Source organism: Vipera berus (genome assembly GCF_964194415.1).
Source record: "Vipera berus genome assembly, chromosome: 3".
NCBI classification, from domain to species: domain Eukaryota; kingdom Metazoa; phylum Chordata; class Lepidosauria; order Squamata; family Viperidae; genus Vipera; species Vipera berus.
Window position 1 is genome coordinate 110,104,447 of NC_138204.1, and position 17,335 is coordinate 110,121,781.

General features: G+C 39.7%; 1 protein-coding gene across 8 annotated transcripts in view; it reads left to right on the forward strand.

Annotated features, from left to right (window-relative positions):
• ACBD6 (acyl-CoA binding domain containing 6) overlaps positions 1-17,335 on the forward strand; it is a 128,454-nt gene that overhangs the window by 52,998 nt on the left and 58,121 nt on the right. For all 8 annotated transcript variants that reach the window (XR_014026169.1, XR_014026170.1, XR_014026171.1 and 5 more), the window contains exon 5: positions 7,948-8,053. Coding sequence is in view for 4 of the 8 variants with exons in the window: in XM_081325780.1 (XP_081181906.1) it covers positions 7,948-8,053 (106 nt within the window). In the remaining 4 variants the exon portion in view is untranslated. The remainder of the gene's footprint in view (positions 1-7,947; positions 8,054-17,335) is intronic.

Below are 17,335 nucleotides of genomic sequence, written 5' to 3' on the forward strand. Positions count from 1 at the left end.
AGGTCAAACTCTGTGGTCTCATCTAGTGATAACTATGCCATAGGATATTGGAACCTCAAATGTAAGAGGAATAAATGATAAAGAGCATGAATGAGCAAATGAAATAGAAATCAGTATATTGTTGTCTATGAAACTAATGGGAAAGTTGTAATGAATCTGAAAGAACTTGTAAAATTGAGCTAATGAATATATTCAGGGTAGTGAAAATGTAGAGTTAATTGTGGATAAAAAGGTTAAAATTATATGTCAAATTGTTTAAATTAGTATTATCTAGATAATTGTATACACAGATCTATAGATTGATGATCATTACATGCTGCGCCCCTATGAATGACGATTGTGAAAAAAATCATAGATGATTCCAGGGGGAAAATAATTAAACGTTGTGAATGAACAGCCTATTGAACGTTACTTGATTAGGTGGCATGAATGGATAGATGAGAATGAGAGACTGCAGAAAAGTAACTATGCCATTCAGAGATTTGAATATAATAACCTGTCAACGCTGCTAACATCAAATGTTATTGCTTGACAAGAGATGAATAAGTAGCCATTTCATATGTTAAACTTGTGTATTGCTTTAAGAGATTGAATTTAAGGTTGGGAGGTGGGATGAGTAGGATTGTACCTTCAAGGCCATTGCTAACTAAAGAAGATAAGACCTTGGTGGGTTTTGTAAGGGAAGGAAAACTGATTCTTTAAATTAATTGGAGAATATGATTTAATGACAAAATTAGAAAGGTGGAGAATTGTGTTTTAATATATTGTGCAAGGGGCGGAGATTTCAGATTCCAGCTTCCTTTGAGCAAGCATTTGCCAGTGTATTAGGCTAATAAAGGACTTTCAAGGTAAACAATGCCTCAGAGTCACTTGAAAAACCCATACGTCAGAAACTTGCCATCAAGCTGGAATCACACTACTTTTTAAACTAATTAGGGAGTCCTGACCTCCCGCTGTCTCCAAGTTTGGGAGGCAGTCTGGCAAAGAGTTGGGGAAGATCCCATAATGGAAGGAGAAAAATTGCCTGAAGCCAGCTCCCCGGCATCAGCAGCCACCCCAGTGGGGGAAGGGCCAGCGAAGAAGCCGGCACGAAAAGAGTTTCAGCAATCCTCCCAGCTGGGAGATAGACCCAAACAAACAGGAGAATTGGTCTGGTGTTAGAGTGGATTAAGCCCAGCAGAGACTCCAGGTGCCTCGGAGCAGCCAGGCCAGCTGAGATTGAATACTCGGGTGAGTGGAAAATCCTGTCTGCAGATCAGATGCCTGACAGACCCAGGAGTCCCCTGCCAAGCCTTCCAGACCCATAGAGACAGAGGACCCCAGCCTGGGGCCTCTGCAGCAATGGGAGGTTGGGAAGCCCCCCCAAGTGAAAGGCCAACAACCTCTGAGCTTGCCCCAGTTAATAGAAGCCTTGCAACAGCTGGGGGTGGTGCAGAAGCCTGGAGATCAGGAGCTGGTGGGAGGACAACCAGCAAGGGTGGCAGCAGCAGGACCCAGATGTGCAACCCCTGAACGTACAGCAGGACCAGTGGGGCCAGCAGCAGGGAGGGCCCTGGCAGCCATTAAATCAGCAACCAGAGGGGCCAGCAGCAACTGGAGACACAACAACAGCAGTGGGAGCCCTGGCAGCCAGTGAATCAACAACCAGGAGGGGGGCAGCAGCAGTGGGGGCCCCAGCAACCGTTGATCCAACAACCAAGGGGAGACAGCAGCAATGGGGGCCCCAGCAGCCGTTGAACCAACAACTAGGGTGGGGCCAGCAGCAATGGGGGCCCCAGCAAGCAATGATGAGCCCACCCTTTAGAGCAACCTTCGATGGGGACCCCAAGAAACTGATTTTTTCCCTCAACCAAGTACGCTCTCACTTGAATCGCTGGGGTCACTCTTACCCGGACCTGGGTGCGATGGTCGATGTGATTGCATCCAAACTAGAGGGAGAAGCATCTGAATGGTTGAACAAATTATATAACGAACAGGCCCCTGAATTGGAGGACCCCCACCTTTTCCTGCTGGGGCTGAGGGAAAGATTTGAGGACCCATCCATTGCCCTCAAAGCGGAAGAACAAATCCATAAGATAAAGCAAGCTGGCCGGCCTGTCCTAGAGTATGTGCGGGAGTTTCGAAAGATGGCAGGTCAGATAGAAAGATGGCCTGAGCAATCAATAATTCATCTTTTTAGAGAAGGGTTAGACGACCACCTTTCTCAGGCACGTATCTACTGAGTTGTACCCGACCAGCTGCATGAATGGTGCCAGGCAGCGGTGAAATTAGATGTCCAGCTCACCCACTATAAAAAGCCTCCCCCACCTGAAGCTGCGCCAAAACCAGGATCCAGATGGCTACCACCCTCCCGAAAACCCCCAATGACTGCTACTGCTGAAAGACCTAGACCACCTACAGGTCCACCAATCAAGTGCTTTCGATACTCTGCAACAGCAGAGTAGACCAGATCCAACAACAAGGAAGAAACCCGCACAGCAGCCATCGAGAGAAAAGTCCAACTGGGCCACCCAGGAGCCTGTTACCCAGGTTACATCCCCCACCCAGGAGGATGCTGGCCCACCGACCGGATCCATCCCCACTTTACCCAGTTTTGACAGCAACGTTGAAGGGGAGAACGACCCGATGGTGAGTCGATGCATCCTACCTTTTTTATTGCCTGCTAAACTCATAATCCCTAAGTCAGGGGCATAAGTAGACCTGAAAGTGCTACTCGATACCGACTGCTCCCGATGCATCATTAGCCTGTCATGTGCCTTGAGACTGGGCTTAGGGGCCAAGCCGCTCTCCAAACCTGTGAGGTTCGAGCAATCCGATGGCTCCCTAATGGGAGGGACTTTAGCCACACAATTAACGGAGCCCTTACGCCTGGAAATAGGCGAGCACTGGGAGTTTATTCGCTTCCTGGTAGCTCCAAAGATGTCTAAGGCTGTGATCCTAGGACTAGCCTGGCTAGACAAATGGAAGCCATTTATCTGGTGGGAAAAAGGAATGAGAACTGTGATATTACCCATAGGGCCCAATCCCCCCCATTGATTCAACAGATGTTACAGGGGATATTAGCCCACCCAATGAGCAAGCGCACATGGCTGCCTTACGGCCACCTGGCGAGCCACTCATCCCCAGCGAGTACCAGGACCTAGTGGAGGCATTTAGTGAGAAAGAATGCGATACCTTGCTCCTCACCGTCCCAATGATTGTTCCATTGAACTGTTACCAGGGGCCAAACTCCCCCAACCAAAAATGTACGCTATGTCCCCCTTTCAAATGGAGGAGATGCAGCGATATGTGGATACAAACCTAGCGAGGGGATTCATCGAACAGGCCAAGTCTACTGTGTTGTTCAAAGAGAAAAAAGATGAGTCTCTACATCTCTGTGTGTACTATAAAGGCCTAAACGCTGTGAGTATGGAAAATAAATACCCTCTCCCCCTCCTGAAAGACTTGCTAATCCACCTAGTGAAGGGGAGCATCTTCACCAAGTTAGACCTGAGAGAAGCATATTACTGGGTAAGAATAAAGGAGGGGGATGAGTGGAAGATGGCCTTCAACTGCCCCTTGGGGAGCTACCAATTCAAAGTCATGCCATTTGGACTGCAGGGGGCCCCAGCCATATTTATGCAGTTGATTAATGAGGTCCTACATGAACACCTATACAAAGGGGTCCTAGTATACCTTGATGACATCCTGATACACAGCACGAATATGACTTGACCACATAAAACTGGTCAGAGAAGCATTAAAGAAAATAAAGTGAGACCTCCTCACTGATCAATGGTTTAAAGACAGTCAGACATCCCTAACATGCAGGGATGGTCTGGCTTACAAAGGGGGAAAATTGTACTTTCCTGAAGCTCTTCGTCTTAATGCCCTCAAACACAGCCATGATGTCAAACAGGCTGGACATTTTGGATATCTAAAAACTCTACATCTCACTTGCCGGCAATTTTGGTGGCCAGAACTAAAACGAGACATAGAAAACTTATGTCAAGAGCTGTACTGTATGTGCCACCATGAAAAGAATCCCAGGAAAGACCCCTGGGTTACTGCAACTGGTGGCCGAACCTTCTCAACCATGGGAAGAAATAGCTATGGACTTTATAGTAGACCTACCCGACAGTAGAGGAAATACTGTCATTTGGACTGTGATAGACCTATTTTCAAAACAGGCTCACTTTATCGCCTGCAAAGGACTTCCATCGGCTCAACGCCTGACTAAGTTGTTCCTAAAACATATCTATCAACTACATGACATCCCTAAGCGAATAATTTTGGACAGAGGGGTGCAGTTCACAGCGAAATTTTGGAGAAACTTTCTTTAATTGGATCATCTCAAGGCCTATCAACTGCTTTTCACCCGGCTACTAATGGAGCCACAGAATCCGCCAACAAAATGGTGGAACAATACCTTAGATGCTACATCTCTTACCAACAAACAAACTGGACCGACCTCCTCCCTTTTGCAGAGGTGGCTTACAATAATTCAGTATGTAGCAGCACCGGCTACACTCCTTTCCGTGTAGCGACAGGGAAAGAATTCAACCCCATACCGGAATACCCTCAGTTACCCTCCGCTTCCCAGACTCTTGATCATTGGGTGAGGGGTTGGGAAGAAGTTTGGAAAAATACAAAGGTGGCCTTAAAGAAGACTTTTGAGACCTACAAAAAGCAAGCTGACAAAAAGAGAGCTCCCCAAAGAACATTCCAAGTTGGGGAAAAGGTCTATTTGTCGACCAAATACTTACGCCTTAAACTACCCAATAAGAAATTGGGACGGAAATTCCCCATTGTGAAAATCATCAACCCGGTCACAGTAAAATTGAAACTACCCAGACTTTTGGGGAAAATTCACCCGGTCTTCCATTGTAGCTTGCTGAAACCTTTTAAAACCTCCACTTTAAGACCTCCCCCTAAGAAAGCACCTGGGCCCCTCGTAGCAGGTCAGACCCATTACGAAGTGAAACGTATTCTTGACTCTAGAATCTTTAAGGGAAAATTGCAATACCTAGTACAATGGAAGGGATACCCATTGTCTGAAGCCATTTGGGTGAAATCTACTGATGTGAAAGCTGACAGACTTATCAAAAGGTTTTATGAGAAACACCCCAACAAACCAAAAGCTAGTTCCTAACTTGTGTTTTGTTTACATTACAGGAACTGTCCTTTTTGTAAGGGGGGCCCGGATGTCAATGCTGCCAACATTGAATGTTATTGCTTGACCAGAGATGAAGAAGTAGCCATTTCACATGTTAAACTTGTGTATTGCTTTAAGAGATTGAATTTAAGGTTGGGAGGGGGGACGAGTAGAATTGTACCTTCAAGGCCATCTCTAACTAAAGAAGATAAGACCTTGGTGGATTTTGTAACGGAAGGGAAACTGATTCTTTAAATTAATTGGAGAATATGATTAATGACAAAATTAGAAAGGTGGAGAATTGTGTTTTAATATATTGTGCAAGGGGCGGAGATTTCAGATTCCAGCTTCCTTCGAGCAAGCATTTGCCAGTGTATTAGGCTAATAAAGGACTTTTAAGGTAAACAATGCCTCAGAGTCACTTGAAAAGCCCATACATCGGAAACTTGACATAACCACAGTGAGTATTTTACAAAGAAATGCTTTAAATATAGGTCTGTTAATTCATATACACGCACATGACAAAGGAATGAATATAAATGTAAAAAGAAGATCTAATTGTTTAAAGTAATGGAATATGTCATTAGTGAAACATACAAGAGAGATGAGAAATTCAGAATGTGAGACAAACCATTTGGCAGTATTATGAGCTTTCTTGATTAAGAAAAAAGAACATGAAAGAAAGGAAATGTGAAATAAATGACAGTTGAAGTAAAATATTTGCAGGAATAAAAGGTATGAATCCTGTATGGAAAAGAATCTCATAAAAGAAAGAATGGTAATGGACAAAAGAAAAATGTTGAAGATGATTGGGATAGAGTAAAAAGAATGATGTTACATTGTACAACAATGTGGGGTTATGCAGATGGAAAGTACAAAAATATGCTTGGTGGAATGATGAAATGAAATATGATTATGGATAAGAAGAACGATGCAATAATTAAGTATAAGAAAAAGACATTGTGTAATTTGTGTAGAAAGGAGAAACAGTTGTGAAGAACATAGTCAAATAGCCAAATTTAGGTTGACAGTATCCTGATTGAAAGACTACAAGGGATGACACTGAGCAAACTTTGGGAAATGAAGTGTGAGGTCCATGTGAAGCAGAGTGTGCAGATCAGATTGTTGCTCATCAGAGGTCATTCACCTGTGGAGATGGTTACCATCATCAAATTCCTGGGTGTGCAGCTGACAAGCCTTGGTCACTCAACAGCAAGACACTGGTGAAGCGGGCACAGCAGTGCCTGCATTTTCTGTGTCGCATGAGAAAAGCACATCTTCCTTCCCCTGTCCTGACCACTTTCTGCAGGGGGACAATCGAGAGCATCTGTCATACAGCATCACTGCTTCAGACAGGAAGGCGGTGAGGATGGTGGTGAGGATGGCCGAAAAGATCATTGGCAGTTCCCTCCCTTCCATCCAGGAAATAGCACAGAAGCGTTGCTTGAGCAGGGTCCGTAAGATTATCTGGGACACTACACATTCTCTTCACGACCTGTTTTCCTTGTTACCTTCTGGGAGGAGGCTTCGTGGTATCCGTAGCAGAACATCCAGATTCAGCCATAGTTTCATTCCATACAGCATTAATCTTGTGAACTCTCAAGCTTTCTCCTTCCATTATATATTCAAGATGGACAGTATTTAATATTTATTTGTTATGTAATGTAGGGGTGTGGGTCTATGCATATGTTGTATATAGTATGGTTAGGTGTGTGTCATGTATGTGTTTCATTTTGAGAGCGGGCAACTAAATTTCATTTTCGATGTGTGCCGTTGTGCTCACAGTAAAAAACAATGACAATAAATGTTATCTTATCTAAGTGGTATTGAAAGCTTACTGATTTTTTTTAAAAGTGCTTTATTATTTTATTTTATTTATTTATTTATTTATTTTATTTGATTTATATACCGCCCTTCTCCTAGAGGACTCAGGGCGGTGTACAGGGCAATAAAATAAGAATACATTAGATAAATAATTTTAAAACCCATTTTGAGTTATGTTTTATGCATATAAAAGCTAGGTTGGTTACTGAATATAGTAAGAGCAGTATACAGTAGAAACATATAGTTAGACTTTGAGTAAGGCATAAGAGAAGGGTGCATGAAGTCCCATTGGCTGTTTAATATATTTATGAATAAAAGTGTATGGAATGATCATAATGATATTACAAATTAATTATGACATGAAAGTTCGTATATTTCTCAAATTATACTATGTTGTTAAATGAGAACTAACATTTGCTGAAAAATTAGATACATTGTATTTTATCTGAAGGGAGTGTTTGACAAGAAATGAATTATATCAAGTTATTCCAAGTAAATGGCTCTTTGCTAGATAGGACTGTGGATAGAGAATTTATCTTTGTTTGTTTGTTTTGCTTGCAATCCCTAAGGTAAGATAGTCGCTTCCTTCATGCTAAGAACCCAGCTTGCTGAAGGGAGGAGTGGTGAGGAGAAGGTTATATTAGATATGTGGACATCACATTTTAAAGATGGTGAATAGATTTCCCAAATAATTACATTAATTGAATTTTTTGTTTTAAAATTTGAATTATTATGAGACATGCATAATGGTTTTTTCCTAGATGAAATTGATTTATAGCTTACAGTTCTTTTAGCATTAGTTTGCGGTATATTGTTTAAGTGTTCTGTGATGCAGCATGTCTACAATGTTTGCCAAAAACACTGAAAGTTTAAAATGATCAGTAAAGGTAAAATGATTGAACTGATGAAAAAGTTAGCTTCTCATGCTTATGTAGTTTGTATTTCTTGCTTGGTAACAGGAAATATACCCCCTTTTTATTTCTTCTTAGGGAGGAAGATAAGAACATATTTGACTATTGCAGAGAAAACAACATTGACCATGTAACCAAAGCCATCAGATCAAAAAAAGTTGACGTGAACGCGAAAGATGACAAGGTATTGGGCCAGGGAGGGTTTAGTCAATAAGGCTGTTATGTGAGATTAATGTCTTTTAAAATCTTCCTTGAAGCTGCTGTATCTCTGTCCCAGTTTGGCCAGACATCTATGCAGATGTAATTGTCCAGCTTTATCTATTTTTCTTACTTGTATGCTGTTTTACCATTGTAAAATTATGCAGCTTCTTAGAAATAAGTCCATAATACTTGATTGGATTTTGTCCTTCGAATTTGACAATAGTTGCAATTTACCTAAGCTATTTTGATATGTAGTACAAAAAAGCCAAGTACCATTGTGCTTCTTCTGATTGACATAAGACTTAATCCACTTGAATGTGGGTGTTTTCTGGTTTGTTTGCATTGGTTATTTACACTAATCAGAATAAATGCCATTCATGTGAAGAAGAATATGTGAACCTTCTTCTGGATTATTCCCCCCCTCCCCAATTTTAATAGCACCACATATCTACCAGGTTAGCCATTTTAACTATATTTCATTTTAGATACATATTGTAAACTATAGTGATGGTGAAATCAATACACTGTTCTCTAGTATAAAGAATTTAAGTTTAAGATTTTGTGACAGTGCCAGATCTGCCTTTGGGCAGAACATACCTTCAATTTAGTTTTTACCTCAGAATAGAAGAAGGTTTGGATGGGGAAGGAGCAAGTAAAGTTATTCTAAGAAAGCAGGGTAAGGCTTGATATCACTTCATCATTCTCCTTCTACCAGAGTAGGAGATCCAGGGAACAATATACCGGTAATCTGATAGGTTCTTGAATCCTCTGGGGCACAGGTCGGCAACCTGCGGCTCCGGAGCCGCATGCGGCTCTTTGAGCCGTCTCTTGCGGCTCCCAGCCGCCCGGTGCACGCGCACCTCTTCCAACGGGCAGTGGTGCGCGCGCACCTCTCCAAATGGAGAGTGGCACCGCCCGTTTGGAGAGGTGCACGCGCACCTCCCCGAATGGGCGGAGGTGCGCGCGCACCTCCCCAAACCTTTGGAGAGGTGCGCGCGTACCTCCGCGCGAATGGGCAGCGGTGCCACTCTTTGAGGAAGCTGCTGCGGCCCGTCTGCGAAGCTGCCGCTTTCGGCAGCTTCGCAGACGGGGCGCGGCAGCTTCCTCAAAGAGCGGCACCCCTGCCCATTCCGAGAGGTGCGCGCGCACCTCTCCAAAGGTTTGGGGAGGTGCGCGCGCACCTCCGCGCGAATGGGCAGCGGTGCCGCTCTTTCAGGAAGCTGCCGTGGCCCGTCTGCGAAGCTGCCGAAAGCGGCAGCTTAGCAGACGGGCCGCGGCAGCTTCCTCAAAGAGCGGCGCCCCTGCCCATTCCGAGAGGTGCGCGTGCACCTCTCCAAAGGTTTGGGGAGGTGCGCGCGCACCTCCGCGCGAATGGGCAGCGGTGCCGCTCTTTCAGGAAGCTGCCGTGGCCCGTCTGTGAAGCTGCCGAAAGGCAGCTTTGAGGTTTGGGGAGGTGCGCGCGCAACTCCGGTCGTTCGGAGAGGTGCGCGCGCACCTCTCGGAATGGGCAGGGGCGCCTCTCTTTTTGAGGAAGCTGCCACGGCCCGTCTGCGAAGCTGCCGAAAGCGGCAGCTTAGCAGACGGGCCGCGGCAGCTTCCTCAAAGAGCGGCACCGCTGCCCATTCGCGCGGAGGTACGCGCGCACCTCCGGTCGTTCGGAGAGGTGCGCGCGCACCTCTCGGAATGGGCAGGGGCGCCGCTCTTTGAGGAAGCTGCCACGGCCCGTCTGCAAAGCTGCCGAAAGCGGCAGCTTTGCAGACGGGCCGTCGCCGTCGGGCAACCGGGAACCAGTTCCATCTCATTTTTTAAAAAATGGCAGCCGCGTGCGTCCGCGCATGCGCAAAAAACCTTTTTGCGCATGCGCGTGCATGGACACACGCACGCGGCTCCCTCTTTTTTTAATTTGTGATGGAACCGGTTCCCAGTGGCTCTTTTTCTTTTTTAGGTTGCCGACCCCTGCTCTGGGGAAATCCAGAGTTAAATAGGCCTCCATAATCTGTTGAATTGGGAAATAGAAAAAAGCATTTCACATCAATTTTTTAGTAGCCCAGTGTAGTTATGTGGACCCTGGGCTTCCTTCTGAGGTGCTCGTAACAATGTTGTGAAGTAGGACAATGTCCAAAGCACAAGATCAGCACAGGATTTATCATACATAGTATAAGTCTTGCCATATAACTGAATAAACATTAATGTAGAAAAATATGCCTACTCTGGCAGCATTTATTATATTGTAGCCTACACAGCATCGTAAGATAACTAGCAGAATTTTTATAGGATAGTTAAAGGCTCCCTAGCATTTGTTCTAGAAAATCTGAATGCTGCAACTCTTTAAGTATCTGCTGAGAAAAAATTGATATTAATGTCAGTGCTATTCTACTTGCAATATGTGTTGCATCATCTGATCAGTTAGTTTTGTCTGAGGATGGAGATAGGGTGCATCACTTATCTGTCCAATTACATGATCTTTTGACCCTTCCCATTTTGGCTTATTCATACTAACTGAAAGAAGTTGAACACAGGTAGGCCTCGATTTATGATCACAATTGAGCAAAAATTCTGTTGCTAAGTGAGAATGGTTAAGTAAGGTTTGCCCCATTTTATGACCTTCCTTGCCACAGTTGTTGAGTGAATCATTGCAATTGTTAATTTAGTTACATGATTGATAACTGCATCAGGCTATCCCATTGAGTTTGCTTGTCCAAAGGTTGCAAAAGATGGTCACATGACATTGCAACCTTCATAAATATGAGCTAATTGCCAAGCATCCGAATTTTGATCACATGGCCACAGGGTTAATGCAGTGGTCATAAGTATGAAAATGGTCATAAGTCCCTATTTTTAGTGCCATTGTAACTTTGAACAGTCACTAAATGAATGATTGTATGTCATGGATGAACTGTAGGTGTGTATGTAATTGGTGCCACCTTCTTTAAAGGAAGTAACAATTTGTCATTTCTCAAGAAGCTTTCTCTGGATCCAGATTACTCCAACCAGCATACTGTATGTCATAATTAGCCTCTTTTGGGGCAAAGTGTTTTAGAAGGTGATGTACCTAGCCACAGGTGTCCCTGCATCAATCCTTTTCCCTCCCCCCCCCCCACTCCGGGCTGCCAAATACAGAAGTCTGTCCTTGAGCACTAAAAATACACAGCTAGTGTTCTTAACTTTAGTAGGAATTCAGTAATCACAGGAACTAAATAATCAACAATGAAGTAAGAGTCTACTACTTATATAAAAGCAGTTCTGTGGATTCTCTGGATGAACTACCGTATTTTGATGTTTTTTTTCCTGTAAGTGCTCTTTTGTTTTGAATTGTTCCATTCTGTTTTAGCACTGTATTATTGTGGTAAGCTAAAATATTGCCACTTTGATACACCCTGTCTTTCAACCTGCGTGTAACTTATCCAAGAGGTTCTATGATTTTTTTTATTACAGTTTGTGCTTATGTAACAATTTTTGTTCTATGCTGCTAAGAAGGAAAAGTTTAACAATGCTGTTTATTCAAGTTGGTATTCTTCTTGTGTTTTATGTTTATAGAAGCTGAACTAAACACAGGGAAATAAATTCATTTAAAGAAATACTAAATAGAATGCCATTCAGTTATCTTTTGCCTTGCAACAGTCACCTACACTAATAATTCTGTAGCAGTGTAAACTTAAATACTTGGAATGGAGTTAGCAAAATCCCATTTTTAAAACCCAAGAGCATGCTTGAAGAGCAAATTTCTGTGGACTTTTGTATTTATGGTCAGACAAAAATAAAATCTGTCTGACATGTTGGCTTCTGCCTTATCTTACTGCCTGCTTGTTCTGCTCTTGGTCTGCAGCGCGTGTAGTCTCCCAATACATTGTGCCGTAGCGAACAGATGAAGTGCTTACACATTCATAGACTGAGACGCCACAAATTCAGTTGGGTTCTCTTGTAGCTCTGAGCAGATTTCTGTCCTTTGAGCCATGACATTCCCGGCTGGAGTTCTGAATGCTGATGGCATGGCCTTTTATTATTAATCAGGAATTCAAATAAATTAATTTGTTGAAAGCGGAGGAAAGAATTTAAAATTCAAAGCTAGAAGCCTTCATCCTGCATGAAGTGAACTGGAACTTCTCAGTGCTTAAGGAGCTTCTGAAGTGCTATTGACTCTATTAGGGCAAAGATATTTTAGCTACAGAAAATACATTTGAAGATTTGACACATGATCAGTTTTAATTCTCATATCTCTACAATAGTAAAAGCCATTGCATGGAATATATACGAATTTCCAGCCAGCATATTTGCTTCTGAAAAATAGTTCTTGTTCAGGAAGTAATATTATTTCTTTAGCTTAGTAATCATGCTTCTTCTTTTACTGCAATTTTTAGATACGTTATTCCATTTCGGATTGCTTTTATCTAGTTTTGGTGACGGTTTGTTGCTGGAACTTTGTACTTTGATATGGCCCAAGGGCTAATCAATAAAGTTGTTGTTGTTGATACGTTATTGCAGTACTCTGTTGCAGTAAAAATAACTAAGCTTATGATGTGTTATTATTTAAGCACATTTATGCAGTTTAAAAGTATACAATTAATGGCCATTTTCTCAAGCAACTCTTACGGGAATATTTCATTTTAGAGATGAAACTGCAGTATGCTAGTATACCTAAGAATATTTTGATTTTTACAGTTGTGTGAAAACAGTGAAAATAGAAATGATAAATACTGCAGTAAATAAAATGTTTCCCATATGAGAAGCAAATCAGATTTTAAGGCAGCAGACTATTTCCTAGCCTTCACATATGCTTTGTTTCTGGTAAGACCTGTGACATTTAATAGAAGAGAAAGAATACTAAGCCAGCCAAAGAAACACTACATGTGTTATGATTCATCTTTTTACTTTTGAATCTTAATTCTAAGACATTTTGTAGTTGAATAGCATATTTCAGTATAATAGTTTTCAAAGCCTTTTAATCACAGTACTTTAGAAAAACACTATTTCCCATTCTAAGATTTCCAGGTTTTCAGGGCAGGAGGACAGTGTTGGAGGTTTTTCAATATTTTTTATTAAATGTTTAAACTATAGCATTAAAAGATAACATAAACTCAAAAAAGAAAAATAGAAAGTAAAAAGTGCAGAAAAGCAAAAAAGAAAGAAAAAATAGAAAAAAGAAGAAAAACCTGAAAGCAATTTCCCACTCTCATGACAATAAGCATAAACAATTTAACTGTATCTGGTTGCCTTCTCTTGATTAACAGTTATAAACCTCTTCATCGCCTAACTTGATTCTTAATGGTGGGCAAGACCAATAAGCATTGTTCTTTTCCCAATCCAGATCTCAAGCAAAAAATCCAACAGATCCCTAAAATAATAATATTCGTTCAAAATATAAAAGTCATTGTTCTATATATCAACTCTTAGGTACCAGCAAATCCAACACGTCATATTTTTCCAGTCCAGATGTCAACAATTCTAGAAAGAACTACACATAATAAGCCAACTTTGTGTTCTTTCCTTTTGTGGAAAATAATTTTGTTCTTTAATCTATTCAAATTATTATTGGCCCTTGTCTTGAATTTATTTAGAACTTTAACAAACCTCTTTTGTAAGTCCAATAAGAACAAATTATTCTAATTGCTCTCTGGGATTTGTTTCCTTCTTAATTTTTAAAACATTATTTTTTATTTTATTTTATCTAACTAGGAAATTCTTATACTTAAGTGAGATAAGCTTCATTTCAAATCTTTTTCGGTAACAGCTTCTTCTGGGAACAAACCGTTGATAAGAACACACAACATAATTGGCATGTTGATTCAAGATCCTGGTATAATTCCTCAAAAATATCTCTAAACAACATTATAAATTACTTATCTTCCAATAATGAAAATAATTTTTATTTTTCATGAAAATGCATTTATGCTTTAAAATTAATTGCAAGATCTTCATACTCAAAATCCCATTTTCTGAGCCTTTAATTCGTTTAAAACTTTCTATACCCCAAACCTTGTCTTGTTTTTTGCTGTTTATTTTAAATTCTTAAAGGTTATATAGTTACAGATTCATTTTCTTATATTAAGGATTAAAGGCACTCACCTAGTGTTTTCAACCCTGTCGTTTTGAAGGTGTCTAACTTATTTATAGCAACTAATACACAATTTCCTAAGGTGGTTAGAAAAGAAAGTGTGAACTTAGTGTCCTTTAAAGACTCCAACTGTGGTTCGAACCATAAGGGCAAATTCTCTCATCTAGTTCTCTCACCCTCTGAAGACCGCTACCTTGCGGTCCTCTCAAAAGGAGCAACGGTACGGAGCACAGTGTGGGCAAATTCACACACTCTCTTTCTCTAGAGAGGATCAAAGGAGCCAATCTGTTCGTCAGTTCCTTTCTTGGCCGCAACTGTCAGCTCCACTTTTGCAGAGCCATCTTCAGTCCATCTTCCTGTTTTTTGTTTTTCTCCATATACATCCTCCGTCCTCAATGGGCCTTATCTGTTGACAACAAATAAATATTCAAGGCACTCGAGATCCTTTTGAGGTATTATTTTAATACATTGCAATCCTTACCCATCCAAATAAATAAATAAATCCACAGTTTAGTGCATCATGGTAATTGAATTAAAAAATGACAGCAGCATTTTTTTATTTATCTTGCCTATGTCTTCTCTTTCTGCCTGAGCCACATACATTTTTAAGAGGGCAATACAGTTCTTAGCTTTCCTATTTCCTTTGTTTTGACAAGGTCTGTGACATTCAGCAAAGCAAAATTTATGTGCTGTTTGTCTTAGAAACTGCTACAGAAGCTGGCCAATGTGGCAGCAGCTAACTAAACTGTAGGGTAGAAGATTTAGTAGCAGAGTCATTGAACAGACATTAGATTTATGCATTTTTATTCCAGATTTTTCAAAGTTTAAAAAGTACCCTTCTGACTTTGTTAAAATATATTATCTGGGGAGGAAAATAAAATACAAATATGCATCTGGAATGTATTTGGGACAGCTTTTTATATGCACTGTAATTACATTTAGAAAGTAATTGTAATAATGATTAAATTTAAGTTGATGTCAACTTCCTATTAACTTTTTTTAAGGTTTCAAATTTAAAGATTTTGGTAATAGACCATCAGCTTTCTAATGGTTAGTAAAAGTTCGTCTTAGTAAAAGTTTGTGTTTCAGTACCTGAAGATGGCCTTGTCATTTTCTATGATTTACAAGCTTAGATAAAACTGCTCAATTTATATCATTTATATCAACCTCAGATACCACTTTTCTTGAAGCAGTTTAGTGGCAATTCCTTCTTGGCATTTAGTGAATATTAAGAATTCTTACAATTTAGGCCAGAGATTATCCATACTGATCAGCTTGTAAAAGGTTTTCAATTTTGACTTTAGATATTGGAATATTGAAGCTGATTAATCTAATTTGCAGTATGAATTCAGAAAATGTCAAACAAAAATTTTACATACAGTATTTTTTTTAAGTTGCCATTTGTGAAAATATTAATGTGGAAAAAAATTTATCTGGAGTTTGGAAAGATGTGGAAATGTAATGTAATTTGAAACTTGTTCTGGGTATGAGTCCCTTGAAAATAATGTTAATGCAGAGATTTTTTTTGTAATTATGAAGGTTAATATTTGAAATATTTCTTCAGTGAAATGGCTCTGGGCTATGCTATCTGCCAACTTGTTAAAACTTTTTTTTCTTAAATTCAAACGTATATAGTGCTATATGTGCTTGCAAAATCAAAAAACAAAACTGAACGTGCCAAATTTCTTTATGACAGAATATATCTAAAAGGCAGAGGGCCAGAGCTAGGGACAAAAAGGTGAATTACTATATGATAAGCATTAAGTACATAATTTACCTGTGTTGGCTGTAAACAATACATTGTAGTGTACATGTGAATTATGTTTCGCAATCTGTCTCCATTTTTTCCTCAAAATCATTAGTAAGCAATTTTAGTAATGACACAAGAAGAATTGTATATTAATCTTTAATTTTGGTACTTGAGTTAAAAAAATATAAAGAGAAATAGCTTATGGAAAATGAATCCTCACATAAAATTCCCAATGTTTTGGTTATTAAAATATTGGGAATTTACACAGGAATGGAAGGCCAAAAAAGAAAGAAAGAAAGAAAAGAAAAGAGGAAAAAACATTTATGTGGAAGTACATCAATACAGTATCATTATCAAGGTGGTTTATACTAACAAAAACTCAATCCAGAGCTTTAATTATTTGTATTTAATCATTAAATATGCTATTTAATAGAATCAGTATCCAGAGTGAACTAAAAATATCTCTGATAATGAAAGTCTGAATTATTCACTGATTAAAATTTAAATAAGGATTCATTCACGATGAAATATAAATAAATTATAACCCTCTCTGCTAAATTTTGTGTTCTGCTTTTCAGTTCTGTGTGGTGTACTAGAGTGCATTAAGTGGAAGACTTTTCTGTGAAGAATCATTGCCAAAATTTATTCTAATTCTAGATACAATAATTATTATCATTATCATAGGATGCTGTAAAATAAATTAGGTTGTTGAAAAGCTTAATGCATGATATCAGAAACAAGATTTTCCTTTTTAGAAATAATAGTCTGCCATCCTTTTGAATAGTGTAAATGCTGTGCTATTTTAATTTTTGATGTGTAGATAGAGAACTTGTTTGCTTTATAACTTGAAGTTCTGTAATGAGCTGGAGCTAAATTTAACCAGACACTTCTTTATAAATTCCAGAACTGAAAGAGATGAACTATCCAGAAAGACCACATGACCTGCTTTGTTTTTTATTTCATCAAGAATGTTAGAGAATGTAATTCTAAGGATAAATGGTAGTATGATCAAATTAAATGTTCTCAAAAATATTAACTCCTGTTTTAAAATTCATTCATGCATTTATCAGATTTAGAAACCCATCTCACTCATTTATCAACTCTGGGTGGTATACAGTTAAAATGTCTATGATATCAATATATCCTAACGTTTAAAACTTCATAAACCATTAACTTTTCCCCAGGCCATAGATGCAGCTATGAAAGGAACCAAGAAGCTATGTGAAACTTAATTACTACAAAAATTATATATTTTCTCCCTAACTCTGGTCCTTTACCTTTAAATGCAGTCTGTCACACAGAAATTTAGTAGATTAAAAAATGTTTAATGCAGTGAATAGAAATTGCAGATATTTAGATATTTCTAAATATCTATATATCAGAGCAGCAATATTAAAGAAATATTGGGAAACAGTTCAGAAATTCATTTAAAAGGCCCATTAGATTTTTAGACAATTATTTTA